Source organism: Emys orbicularis, chromosome 22, assembly GCF_028017835.1.
Source record: "Emys orbicularis isolate rEmyOrb1 chromosome 22, rEmyOrb1.hap1, whole genome shotgun sequence".
In the NCBI taxonomy this organism is placed as follows: Eukaryota; Metazoa; Chordata; order Testudines; family Emydidae; genus Emys; species Emys orbicularis.
Window position 1 is genome coordinate 20,051,145 of NC_088704.1, and position 14,674 is coordinate 20,065,818.

The window sequence follows — 14,674 nt, forward strand, 5'->3', positions numbered from 1 at the left end:
CTTATGTTTTATATTTATAGAGCGATCAGATTTTCCAGGAGACTGTTCTGTCACACCAGCTAGGTCCTCAAGGCCGCCATCTCAAGCTGCCGCAAAAGGACTCTTATCTTGTTTGTTATTTTAGTTTTTATAACCTAAATACGACAGAGCTATCTTGACATTTCCAGTACAAATATTTCTTTCAGAAGCTGAAGTGAAAATTGGTTAAAATTTAAAAAAAGAGCACATGCTAGGGTTTGTTCACCCGTTTCCCGACCTTTCCTGGCTTCTCCACAGCTCTTCAGCTGCTCCCACGAAGTGCATCACCATAATTCATCAGAAAACCCCCTGCAGCCTATAACAATCTTAATGGAAGACGTATGCCTAATTCCCCTAGGCTGTTTGGAAGATCTCAACCCTGCCAGGAGGAAAGTCTCTGTGAAAGCAGGGGAATAGTTCTGTCTGTGTTGTTGTAGGCTGCAGAGGTATTCCATTTCGGTTATGATAATACAGTTCATAGTAGCAGTTCGTGTCAATAATGGAGCTGTGAAGAAGCCAGCAAAGGTTCAGAAAGGGTGTAATAAATCGTAGCTCTGTCACTCAGCATACTTTCAAAGCAGCCTGGAGGATTTAGACTCAAGCCTTCCATTCCTTAAAAAAAGGTGGGGAGGGATAGCTCAGTGGTTTGAGCATTGGCCTGCTAAACCCAGGGTTGTGAACTCAATCCTTGAGGGGGCCAACTGGGGCAAAAATCAGTCCCTTCCAGTTCTATGAGATAGGTATATCTCCATATCTTATTATTTTTTTAAATTTTAATTTATGTACATCGAACCCCCCCTAGACTGCTTTGGAAATCTCAGATCTGGCCTCTCTGCAGTGAAAATGATTGGATTATACACAAAGTTGCACAAGGAAACGACACCAAGTGAAAACCGTGTAAGGGAAGGAAAAGGATATATATATGAAACCCTTGTTTTCACTTGGTATTGTTTCCTGTTGAAGATTTAATATATAAATATCTTCAACGGGAAATCACACACACACACACACACACACACACACACACACACACACACACACACACACACACACACACACACACACACACACACACACGATGTTTCTTACGAATACAGCTCCTCCGGTCTTCATCTAGTTTGTATCCAATCTGGCAGCTGCACTGGAAGGACCCCACCAGGTTCTGGCACGTGTGCTCACACTCACCGTTATTTGAGGAGCACTCATCCACATCTAAAAAATATACATGGGACTATATCTACATATGCAGATAAGGGAAGTGTCCAGTATAGGTCAGTGATGCCAAGGCATACATAGAATTCAGAGACTGACAGCAAGTATTACTGTTTCTGCTCAACTTTCTAAAATTAAATCAATTTTGTGCTGAGGGACGTTGCAGGGCTGATAGAGTCTTCAGGCTCCAGAACTGGGGGGAGGGATAGTTCAGTGGTTTGAGCATTAGCCTACTAAACCCAGGGTTGTGAGTTCAATCCTTGAGGGGGCCACTTAGGGATCTGGGGCAAAATCAGTACTTGGTCCTGCTAGTGAAGGCAGGGGGCTGGACTCAATGACCTTTCAGGGTCCCTTCCAGCTCTAGGAGATAGGTATATCTCCATATTTTCTTTTCTTATTTTCTGTTTTCACCACGTCGCAGAATGGATTAGAATCACTTCTCTCCTTCCCATCTGAGGTATTTATTTATCCTACCAATATCTATGGATAAAGAGACCATCTCATTTTCTGTCCTGTTCAGCCATGCAAACCTACCAACATTTCTTTTACATTGAACAAAGATCACACAAGCAAGTGAACCACAGATATCTGAAAACAAGTTTCCCCAGTTTTAAGAATCAGCCTACATATGCTGGGCCAGTTGGATTAATTTAATCTTCCAGCTAATAACATCAAATGGGGCTGGATATCTATGCTAGTGACAAAACAAATCATCATCGGGGAATGGAAACCCAAAATCCCTCCCATTTACTGTATTCTGACTGGCTAAATGAGCTACTCAGAACAGAACTGATGGAAAAACTGACATTCCCTGGGAGAAATAATTGGAAGAAATGGCCAGCTGTTTGGGGCCATATGGAAGAATTTCATGTCATCTCACTTCAGAGCTTGCACTAGTCATTATCTTCCTAGCTATATATTTGTAGATACATTGGCATTTGCCTGGGCCACTCCAAGGCCAAAATTACTGGGAATACTGGTCTGTTACATGCAATACAAAATGACATTCCTATGAAGCGTTAGAAGAGATGAGACCAAACCAACCCTCTTCAACTTTGAGAAATTCTGGGTTGGATCCAAACTGTGCTCTTTAGCTGCTACTATATTGCAGCTAATCTCTGTCTTGCTTGCATGTTTCTTTGCTCCTTTTCCCCTACTAAAAACCTACGAGAAATCAACAAAAATAAGCCTTTAAATCTGACTTAACATTTATCATAAGTTCAATGTAATTGTAAAACCAGGCATAACAGGACTAGTGGAAGGACCAAGACAGCCACGCCTGTAGCTGTCATAACACAATACTGTAACGCAGAGGAGCTGAGCCAGTGTCTTTCCTCTTTCACCCACCCCAGTCCAGCTAGGCATTGCTGCTTACCATCACACCCACAACCGTCGGTGTTGAGCCTGTATCCAGCATAGCAAACACATTCGTAGCCGCCAGGATAATTGTAACAGTCCTGCTGACAGCAACGAGAACGTGCGTCACAGTCATCGATATCTAAAGATGGAAAACAAAGCGCATCAGCTAGCACAAATCTGAGAGTTTCTGCTTTGCAGAAAGCTGACACATGCATCCGTCCAGGCCTTTCCATGTCTAATTTGTCTGATGAGCTTCCTTCTCTGGCCTGTGATTTTGTTTAAAGGTAAAGTGCAGAGGTTACAGAAAAAGGTCTGCATCCCAAAAACAGTAATAGAAACAATATGCCATTTTAGAAATCAGCAATAAATATGTTTTAAAACATAATATCTGCACATCATTTCCCCTTCCTTTTGCAACAGCTGACAACTTCATACCAACCTAAAATAAAGCAGGCACTGCTGTCTTAGGTGCAACAGCATGAGCTGCTGTGGGCCACATAGGGAAACCTGAACCCTGGATCCAGCAGATAAGGATGAGAAAGATAGAGTCAACATTTCTTCTAGAGATGTAACTATCCATCTGGATTATTTGTTGGAAATCTCCATGAACTTCATGTTACTCATATAGGTCCCTAAACAGTGTAGGATTTTTTTTAAAAAAAAGCATCATTGGTGTTTACCTTTCAAGACAGGATGTGAATCAGACTGTACTTGGAAAGTGACTCAATATCCATCATTGTAAGTACACTGGGGAAGGAGTGGGGTCTACTGGTCAAGTACAAGGGACAGGGAGTGAAAATTGCTCAGTTCTATTCCCAGCTCTGTCACTGACTCACTGTGACCTTCAGCAAGTTTGTTAGAGCATGATTTTCAGAAGTGATGAGCACTTGCAGCTCTGTCTAAAGTAAAATGTCAGGTCCTTAATCGCTACGGAACTCAGTTTACACATCTGTGAAGTGGGCTGAATACCTACATATTTCCCAGGGGGTTCCCTGGTAAAGGGCTTTGCTATCTCCAGATGAAAGCTGGGAGTGCAGAAGATTATTATTTTGTTATTAAAACTTGCCAGGGAAGAACCAACTCTATTCAGGCCTATATCAAACAACTTGGGTGAGGCATTTATGAGCCTGCTGTGCAAAGTCAAGTTTAACTGCCACTTTACCTCTCTTTTATCTTGCACTGTAGTGAGAGAGGTGTTACTACTGTCTCCAGAAACCTCTAAAGAAAGGGTTACTTCTCCAGCTGCTCTTATGAGAGCTTCCTCTTGCTCAGCTATGCGAGAGGCAGAGCTGGTTCTCCTTTCAACTAAATCGGTGATGGCTTGTCCATTGTGCCTTATTTCAGAAAAAGAGTGAATCTGTTCATTACAGATGGTGTTGTGAAAGGGAAAGTGATCCCTGAGCCCAAATGAAAAGAAGAAGCACCAGAACCAGATTTGTCTCCTGAGTCATACGATAACTGGGACTTTCCAGTTCCACACAAATAAGTTTTGTATGGAATCAGTCATAAGTTATTTCCCTATCATCTGTCACCACCCTGTAGTCTTCTATTTTTGCAGATTGTAGATAACCTTCTTCCATTATCCCATACATTCTTGCATCATTCAGGACACACAGTACCATACGTATGATTGATTTGACAGAATACATATAGGGTTTCTTACCCTCTCTCTGAAATCACCTGAAGGATCTAGGCATTGACCCAGCCAAGTTCATACTCATCATACCCAGCTGAGACACATCCAAGGTTATCTAAGTTTAAACACTGGACCCAGCCCCACAGGAAATACCTGTTTAAATTTATTGACACAGGAAATGCCTGGCTACTGAGCGTTACAATACATTTCTACTAGGTGAATTGTCAAGTGGCACACGGAACTACATAGTCTGAAGTGAAATGCACACATCAAGATTATGGCATTTATGTACAGAGAGCTCAAGCTGCATTTCCTTCTTACCCAGTGTGTGAATACATCCATCGTACACCCAGATGGAGCTGAGTGATGGATTGGTGGCTGGTGGCCGGTCCGTCTCACCCAGTGATACAGTCAGTTGTTTCAGTAATGTTGCCACTGAAGCAGGAGGAGAGAGGCTACATTTCCTAGTCCATCCCCTCCAGGGCTAGGTTTAGGGGTACCCGAAATAAGTCACAAGGGGACGCCAAGGAGGAAAGTGCATCCCCAGCCACAGGCTAACTTCTTCGTTGCTCACAAAAAAGGAACGAATCTTCTGTGTCCTTCAGCAGGAAACGCTTTCCAAGGCGCACTAGTTTAGAGTAAGCAGGGACTCAGCCACCCATAGGTGCTGCTCTCAGCCACATAGCCCAGTGGGTCTAAAGCATTTTCATCTGGTGGAGCACTCCTTAAAAATCAAGATCCTTTTGTGAGCACTTCCCCTCCCGCAATCCTGATCCTTCACCTTTCCTGCAACAACCGCTATAGTGCTAGGCTAGAGAGAATGGCAGCATTCAGAAAATGTAAAGGGATTGATATGAAAATAGATTCCCATTAATGTGATGGGTGCAGCTGCTTGAGTACAGCCCTACATTGTATTGGTGCTGTTTATGTCCCCTCCCTTGGTGGAGAACATATTAATATTAGATCTCCCTCTGCCGCCTGCAGCCCTCGCTGCTCAGATCTCTTCAGGTTACTCTGCTCTTTAGTTCTGCCCTCCATGGTGTTTGCTGTCTCCTCTCATCCACCAATTGGATTGCAACTGAATTTAGAGATGCCCAGCAAAGACAGATACATAGGAACTATGCACAGGACAAAGTGTTTGGATTTGTTTGGCCAGAAAAGCCTCAGGAGATTATAATAGCAACACATTACAGCTATGGCTTGAAGTTGGAGGTGCTTCACCACTGGAACAGAAGCATCTCCATGGACCACAATGTGAGATCAGTGCATCAGCAAGAGTCTCAACTGCTGAGAAAGCCACTACCGTCCACTTCCACTGTACTCCGTACAGTACGTAAGGAGGACTGGCCATTCAGATTTGAACTGGCCGAAGAGTCTACATTTTATAATCCCTCCTTGCAAATTAATAATAAAAAGAATTAAAAAAAAAAACTACTAGATTATCAAGTCCATTGTCCTGCAAGAGCAGGGCACAGACCTCAGATTCAGGCAGTATCAGAGATGAACAGGAATGGGTGGTTACACTGGGGAAGAGAAAGCATTCCGTATTTTACTAGAGGGCTCTTCACTGACCTAAGGTTCTTTTTTTTACTATCAATATTTCAGTGCTTTAATATAAATGCATATGGTGTCCTAAGGAAGGCACCATCCCTCTTTGCATAGATTGGAATCTTATTCATAGTTCAGCCAGCACAGACCCTCCCCAATTCAGAGTTGTCTAAAACACAGCAGGACCATATGGACACGCCAGCCCCTGTGGAGCACAATGAAGTCCCCTGAGTTCTAATGGAACAATGTATCACTCAGCACACAACGGAGCCATCTCTGCAGGGCAGACTGCTTCCCTTACCAATGCAGGTTTTCTGGTCCTCATCAAGCTGGTAGCCAAAATTACAGGAGCAGACAGGGCCGGAGCTGGTGTGACGGCATAGATGGGAACAGCCACCATTGGCCTCACAGCTATTCACAATCTCCATCTCTATCCCTGGAAAGCAAACAAACATACCGTATGGCTATCTATCGATCATTTTGTAACATTTACACAGGATTTTTCCAGGGGATCATAGCCGAGCCATCTCTGCCGTACCTGGATTTACAGAGCCACATTCTGGCAGTCACCCAGCCTTTGGGATAACAGACTCCCAGAACAAGCAGGCTTTATTGCATGCACATATTACAGCTGTCTATGCACAGCCCTCAGGAATAAGAAGTGTAGGAACAATGTGCAGGAGAGAGGGGTTGGGGGTAGCTGTAGTATGTAGAGGCCACTGCTAGGGGAGGAAATGATGCACAAACAGATCACATGCCGTTCACAGCTCCTGATCCCAGGCTATGCCCCATAATATCCCTGCAAAAATCCTGTCCTGGACAAATTGTGGGGCAGCCTCCCTACAACCTTTCAAACGGCCTTGAAAAGGGGCAGACAAAGCCCACTGCTTACTCCTGTTGCTGACTGCTGATTTCGGACATGCTCCAGAGCATGCTGCCAGCCAGAATCTGGCGCATCACCTTGCTGGAGGTTCTGCACAGAGATTTAATGACAGCTAGAAACTGGAGCAGCAGCAGCAGCACAGAGCTAATTACAGAAATATTCAGATTCTGAGAACCGGGAGAGTTGGAGCCACTCCTTGTAATGCTGGAAGAAACATGAGTAGCAAACAGATACATGAGTTTTTGCCAAATTATATAAAAAAGGTTTTTAATTGAGCTGATTTATGGCCAATATGAAATTTATTAATTACATATTTTAAAATCAGGCTAGCTAATTAAAAGCTTTGCAAACACAAAGGAACGTGTCCCCAGAGAGGATTTTGGCTCAGTTCCATACATCGCTTCAAAAGAACTTTCATCACAAAATGATGTGATGTTTTTCTTCAGCACTTGTCAAATCCTGGGATGGGAGCATGAAAGCCATGAATGCTGCCCCTGCATCTCTCCTGACATCGGGCAGGGAGCCATGCCCACGGGTAGAGGGAGAGTTTGTCTTTCACTCAGATCTCATAACGAAACGAAGAACATTTTATTCTTTTCCCTTTGCTGCCATTGTCAGAGCAGCGAGGGGGTTATGAAAGGCAGACCTGCTTAGAGATAAAAAATGTTAACCATGCACCCACTAAGGACACTTGAAGGAAATTAACACCACAAACAGCACTAAATTGGGCCCCTTGCTGGCAGCCTTAGTAGAGAAGCCAAAGCCTCAAAGAGCTGCAGAGACTGAATTAATCTCTCACTTCTAGCAGTGGTCATTTCAGAATGGGGCTGAAGCATGCCAGCAGGAGGCAGTGTGTGTGGGTGAAGCTTGCACTGCCACTGCCAACAGATGTACTGCTTCAGTCTCCAGAGCGGGCAGTCTGGCATCTTTTACCAGTAATATTTACAAACTAGTACCAATGTGAATAAGAAAGTAGCTAGGTGTTGAGAGTGGTCCAGATCTTTCAAGTCACTTGTGTGCCAATTAGCAGCAGAAGCCATGGGAAGACTAGATTCTTTGCTGAGACACTCACAATGCTAAGAGAAATTAACTGGGCAGATCCACTACTCCCAGACTCGCATTTACCTTTCTCATCTGATACTCCATAAGCCTACCTGCTTTAATTTCTTATCCCCATCCAAGAAAGGGAAGGAACATTGCTAATTTAATACGAAACTACTGTGCTAAGGGAAATATCTTTATATGATCTGCCTGTGAGCTGCAAGGAACTATACTAGTGGGGGAAAACCAGTGTTATTTTAATAGATAAATGGGGTACAGCATCAGTCCAGCTCTGCATGTCACTCTCAGACCCCATCAGTCAGATTCCTACTCTTGTAAAGACATTTTTAATGTCAATATCTAGATCACAGATAAGTGCAGTAGCAGCAGGAATGACCAGTTGAAGGATGGATCTCATATCGTGTTGCTTCTTATAAGAACCGATAAGCCTGAGGGAACACTACTACCCCCCAGTCCAGTGTATTGCATTGCTGACTAGCAGGGTATGGCAGAGAACAGCTAGGGTAAACAAGAACACAGGTAGTGACAAAACCCAACATTAATGCATTTGCTAGGGGATTAATAACAACAAGGACATCTATGGTGGTTATTTATCACGTCAGTAATGGACAGTAGAGCTTTACATGCCAGTGACTTCTCTTTGGGCAATTAGCTATCACTGCTGGTCTTCATTAGCTTGATAAAGAATTTATGTGCTTCATCATTTCATAACCCTGAATGTCTCTTTTCTCCCTGGGAGGGAATTGATGGGGACACATTAGATCAAGTTTTGCCTCAGTTACAATTCTGCAATTTCACCAACTTCACGTCGGGGAGGACAGAGAGCAGCGGAGTTTGGTCCATTGTTTTTAAACAGCTATTAATACACTATCAAAACCACTGCAGGCAGTTTCATGATACCTTTAAAAACCCGGCACAGCTCTTGTCCTGGTGGGAGAATAAGCAGTCCCATAAACTTCCCTTAAAAGAGGCCACTGAAAACGCCTTGTATCAGCGCACATAGAACAACAACGGACAAAGGTTTGTCAAGGATTACCTCACTGTTTACTTTCCTTTTTTTAACCCCTGTCAAAACTAAGCTCTCTCCCCTCATCGTCTGTGTGTTAGCGAGCCCAGGCAAGGCGGTCAATACTTACTGTAGCACTGCTTGCCATCTTCCCCCAGCTCATACCCAGGATTGCAAGTGCATTTAAAGGAGCCGCGGGTGTTGAGACAGCTGTGTGCGCACACGGCCAGCCCAGTCGCACATTCATCTACGTCTGCAAGAGAAAGACGGGCAATTACCAAAACCAAGCAGAGCAGCTCTGGCAGCGGAATGCCCTCCGGAAGGAGCACAGCTCCCTGCCTTTCAGCGTCTTCAAGAGAGGGATGGTTTGTGGGGCTCCTTTCTGAACTGCACACAGCAGACTGGTCTCTTGTCCCTCCTGAGAGATAAAAGCTGGAAACAGTTGCATGATGGAGTTAACTGGAACTTCAGTAGAGTGGAGAGGTGTGTGTGTGTGTGGTGGGGGGGCAGATATGGCAAACGTCCATTGTTGAATCGGTTGCCACATGTCTTGTGCACAGCTAGGAAATGCGTATGATTGCCTTTGTACTGCATTACTGCATTTCTGGAAACAGAGATCACTGGCTCAAAAGCCTACGTTGGGGGGAATAGTGGGTTGTACCCTCTTCTTTGCCAAAACCTCTGCCACAGACTCAAACCAGAGACCAAGCATTTCATTTTTGGTGTTTCTGACTTTTTTTTTTTTTTGGTGATTCCTTACATTCCACTGCACCTCCCCACACACTGGGGTCAGGACCATAAGCAGAGACACCAGCAAACAGAAGGGCTGGAATCAGGAACTATTCATCTGTTCACAGGAGGCTTCCAGCCCCGTTGCTAGATCAGTGAAGTATGGCTGCTGGCCAGATTTCAACTAATCAACTAATCTTGGATGCTTTCCTGAGCTGAACCTCTGGAAAAGCGTAAGGCTCATTTGTCACTGTGTTAGACACTGACATTAACAATACCTCACAGAGCAAGACAAGGGTTGTCTCTCTCTCCGTGCAAGCTGCATTGTGGGTACTGTACCTTCGCAGGCCTTGCTGTCAGCTGCCAGTCTGTAGCCAGGGTGGCACTCACAGTGCACTATTCCACGGCGATTTTGGCACTGGTGCATGCAGCCTCCATTCCTATTGGCACACGGGTTCCTCACTACAGAGACAGAGCAGGGACAAGTAAACATCATTTCAAACAGATCCTCTCTCTTGCTGGCATTAGCCTCGTGGAAGAATAAAGCGCCATGTTCCTGGATATCCAGGAGAGACTGTAGTTCATTTAAAACAATCCATCAATACAAGAGAGAAGCTCCATTCCCGGGAGAAAAGCTCCTCATTTGTTGTAAGGACTGCCCTGGACTTGGCCCAAAACTCAGAGTGAACCGTGAACTCTTTTGGGGACTCACCGGAGATGCATTTACCAAGCAGTCCCTGGCAGCGCATGCCTATCCCACAGGCTGTGTATGCAAACTGTCGGTTCTGTCAAACTGTCACAGCATCAGCTGCCCCACAAGATCCCAAAGTACTTTACAAAGTTTGTAAACTCTACCTACATCAAAGTCACTTCCCCGATAAAGCGCAGCAGGGGAGGCAGGACAGCCTTAAATCTGTCGTAGGGCAGGAGGAAAGTGCAGGGGTTTCTGTTCCACTGACATATTGCTGCTCCTTCACTTCCTCAGGACAGCATGTCCCAATACAATTTCATTTGGGTTGGCCAGGCTCCTTTCTGCTCTTCCTCCGCTTCCAAAATAATTCCCAGAAGATGTCCAGGGCAATATAATAAGCAGAATTGGCACCAGCTTCTACTACAGTGCAACATCCCAATCTGATCTGCTCCACATCTGAGCATGCAGTTGTGGCATCCCCCTGGTTTGTGTCCAGTTAGCTAGTCTCTAAATCATTATTAACCGTTTCACATCTGGTTCCTCTCTAGGAATATGAGTGGGAACATGGGAATAACAACATGGAATTCCTACAGCACTGGACTTCCTTTTAAATAAATCTAGCTTGTGATTACAACCTGGGAAAGCAAAGACAAATGAGAAGGAGTGCCTCTGAATTCACAATTCATTCCACGTGCTCAGAGCAGACTCACGGACACAGTGCTTGCCATCCTCCTTCAGGTGGTAATTGGGCCGGCACCGGCACTGATGCTGTGTTAGGGTCAGCTGCACGCAATCGTGTTCGCATCCACCATTGCTGACGGCACAGGTGTTCACAGCTAGGAGAGCAAAGGGTGAAAATGATTAGAGCAGGCTGACAAACAATATGCAAGCATCTGCTTTGCAAGAGCCAGGGCAGAATACAGGCACCAATATGCAGATTTACGACTACAGCAGGAATCAGACTGGCTAATAAGAATTCCAAACTCTGGAGCATATTCAGTCCTGGCATAGGTGGAGGCAGTTCCTGGTGAATCTTTAAACTGTGCTATATAAACAGTGATTGTTGTTGTCATAAGCATCTATTCTGTATTCAATACACAAGATACATGCTACAATATTGCGCTATGAAGATATTCTGGGCAGTACACCCAGACCCAGGGCACTGTTCTTCAATGATGAGAGCAACTCTATTCAGCAGCGTGAGTCAGCATCTTTAAAACACTGTATACTAGAAATAAAGATTTCCCAGTACAGCTCCCAGCTGCTCCTCAGGGAAAGGAACACAGGCCAGAACATTTCTGGCTTGGATTACATAATCTAAAACTAAATTCAGAAAGCTACATGGGAGGGGAGTTAACGACAAGCATGTTTGCTTTATAAACGCTAATCCCTCCCTAGCAGGTGGCAGTGTCAGAGGGCAGGGACTGGGGACTGCTTGTTTATAACTGAAACTCTTGCAATTGTGCTCAAAGACACTGACTACAGGTTCAATAGCCCAGCTAGTTCAAGTCAATAATTTCTGTTTACAGTGAATGGCCATCGACGGCATATTCAAATGCTTCCTCGTGACAAAATGATACAGAAAATTAACTTTCTGGACTGGACACACAAAAGACACTCTGATTACACAGGATGAGGCCAAGAAGTTATGTCACAGACTCTGCTGGAAACACCTAGGATATATGTTCTAAGCCACACCTGCAGGCTTGCACATAAATCCTGCATCCTAACCTCCAATTTGCTGCTTTGAAAATGTGACCTCTACACAAAAGTTAGCAGACTCGTTTACCCATTTCACCTTGTAACTTGTGTTACAACTATCGAAGCCACTTAGCTGTCTTCTTGTTAACACAGAGATGTAGAGTTTAGAGAGAGATGTGCTGACAGGGAGTACCATCTAGTGGTTAGCACAGGAGACTGAGAATCTGGATTCTTGAGTTCTGTTCTTGGCCATGCCATTACGTTTCTGTGTGGCCTTGAGCAGGTCACTTCAATTCTCTGTGCCAAGGAACTTTGAACAAACAAAACAAACCGTTCTTATGACCTGGGATAGCAGGTTGCCTCCGTGAGGTTCCTGAATTAGCCTTCTCCCCACTATGATAAATTACCCTTAAAGAATTACATAAGAACATAAGCATGGCCATATTGGTCAGACCAATGGTCCCAGTACAGATCCTTGGGCGACCCTGCTAGTTACCTCTCTCCACTATGACCATTTATTCCTACCCTTTGTTTCCTATCTTTTAACCAGTTACTGATCCATGAGAGAACCTTCCCTCTTATCTCATGACTGCTTACTTTGCTTAAGAGTCTTTGGTGAGGGACCTTGTCAAAGGCTTTCTGAAAGTCCAACTACACTATATCCACTGGATCACCCTTGTCCACACGTATGCTGACCCCCCACAAAAAATTCTAATAGATTGGTGAGACATGATTTTCCTTCACAAAAACTGAGTTGACTCTTTCCCAACATATTGTGTTCATCTACATGTCTGATCATTCTGTCCTTTACTATATTTTCAACCAATTTGCCTGGTACTGAAATTAGGCTTACTAGCCTGTAATTGCCAGGATCACTTCTGGAGCCTTTTCTAAAAATTGGCATTACGTTAGTTATCTTCCAGTCCTCTGGTACAGAGGCTAATTTAAGTGATAGATATGAAATTGCAGAACTGCTATGTAACCTGAGTTCCTTCAGAACTCAAGGGTGAATACAATCTGGCCTGGTAACTTATTACTGTTTAATTTATTGATTTGTTCCAAATCCTCCTCTACTGACACCTCAATCAGGGACAGTTCCTCAGATCTGTCACCTAAAAAGACTGACTCAGGTGTGGGAATCTTCCTCACATCCTTTGCAGTGAAGATTAATGCAAAGAATTCATTTAGTTTCTGCACAATGGCCTTGACTTCCTTAGTGCTCCTTTAGTACCTCAATCATCCAGGGGCCCCACTGTTTGGCAGGCTTCCTGCTCCTGAGGTACTTAAAAAAAAATTGCGGTTAATTTTTGTCTTTTGCTAGTTGTTCTTCCAATTCTTTTTTGGCCTGCCGAATTATACTTTTGCACTTGACTGGTCAGAGTTTCTATTTTACATCCAATTTTTAAAGGACGTCTTTTTTGTCTCAGTCTCTTTTACTCTATTGTTTAGCCACGGTGGCAATTTTTTGGTTCTCTTATTGTTTATTTTTATTTGGGGGTATACATTTACTTTAGCCTCTATTATGGTGTTTTAAAAAAGTTTTCATGCAGCTTGCAGGCATTTCACTCTTGTAACTGTTCTTTTTAATTTCTCTTTAACTAGCTTCCACATTTTTATGTAGTTCCCCTTTTTGAAGCTAAATGCTACTATAGTGGGTTTCTTTGGCACTTCCTCCCCCCCCAAGGACATTAAATTTAATTACATTATGGTCACTATTATTGAGCAGTTCAGCTATATTTACCTTTTGAACCAGACCCTGTGCTCCACTTAGGACAAAATCAAGAATTGCTTCTACCCTCTTGGGTTCCAGTATTAGCTGCTGCAAGAAGCTGTCATTAATAGTGTCTAGAAATTTTATCTCTGCATCTCATCTTGAGGTGATGTACCCAGTCAGTATGGGGAGAGTTGAAATCCCCCATTATTATTGGGTTTTCTGTTGTTGTCTCTCAAATCTCCCTGAGTATTTCACAATCACAGTCAACATCCTGGTCAGGTAGTTGGCAGTATATTCCTACTGCCATACTCTTATTATTCAAGCATGGAATTTCTATCCCTAGAGATTCTATGGTATAGTTTGAGTTATTTAATATTTTTACTATATTTGACTCTAGGCTTTCTTTCACATATAGTGCCACTCCCCTACCACTCAATCCTTAGCCTCTCCACTGAGATGAACAAGGATACTAACAAATGTTTGATTGGATATGTGAACATCTTATCCGTAATAACTGAATCTGTAATAACTGCTCATTTCATACAGGCCACCAAAAAACTATCCAACCGCACTGACTTTTGGTCACTACACACCCAGGAGAGATTAAAAGTGTGTGTGTGTGTGTGGGCATTACACATCACACTTTAGAGTTTTGTGTGTGTGTGTGTGTGTGTGTGTGTGGCTGGTCCTAAAAATACAACCTATAATGGAAACACAGAAAGAGCTCCCACCAATCAGTTTGCAGAAGAAATTGCTGTACCAATAGGGAAGAATCTTACGAGGGGACAACCACAGTCCCTAACTAAAAACACCTCTTCACAACCACCTCAATCACAACTTGAGCAACCTCCAAAGTATCGCTAATCAGTCAACCCTGGAAAGCTAAAGCCAATAAAACTCTGCCTGTTTTTCATGGGATCCCTATGTTCCTCTAAAGTTCTCTTCTGTAAAAACATATGCTTCTCTGGCAGACACTGCAAAGTTCCAGCTCACTCATTTTAAAATATTATTATTTTACAATATAATTGCAATAGGACAACATGCAGCAACAATAGCACTTAGAATCCCCAGCTCTATTTATCCCGGGATCTCAAAGGGCTTTATAAACATGAATT

The 14,674-nt window shown here is 43.6% G+C and overlaps 1 protein-coding gene across 1 annotated transcript in view; it reads right to left on the reverse strand.

Annotated features, from left to right (window-relative positions):
* The window catches only part of MEGF6 (multiple EGF like domains 6), a 248,213-nt gene that overhangs the window by 44,610 nt on the left and 188,929 nt on the right, over positions 1 to 14,674 (reverse strand). Inside the window, exons 7-12 of the mRNA XM_065421373.1 lie at positions 10,855 to 10,980; positions 9,793 to 9,915; positions 8,855 to 8,977; positions 6,075 to 6,209; positions 2,606 to 2,728; positions 1,108 to 1,230 (exon numbers count right to left, since the gene is read on the reverse strand). Of these exons, the coding sequence (XP_065277445.1) occupies positions 1,108 to 1,230; positions 2,606 to 2,728; positions 6,075 to 6,209; positions 8,855 to 8,977; positions 9,793 to 9,915; positions 10,855 to 10,980 (753 nt within the window). The remainder of the gene's footprint in view (positions 1 to 1,107; positions 1,231 to 2,605; positions 2,729 to 6,074; positions 6,210 to 8,854; positions 8,978 to 9,792; positions 9,916 to 10,854; positions 10,981 to 14,674) is intronic.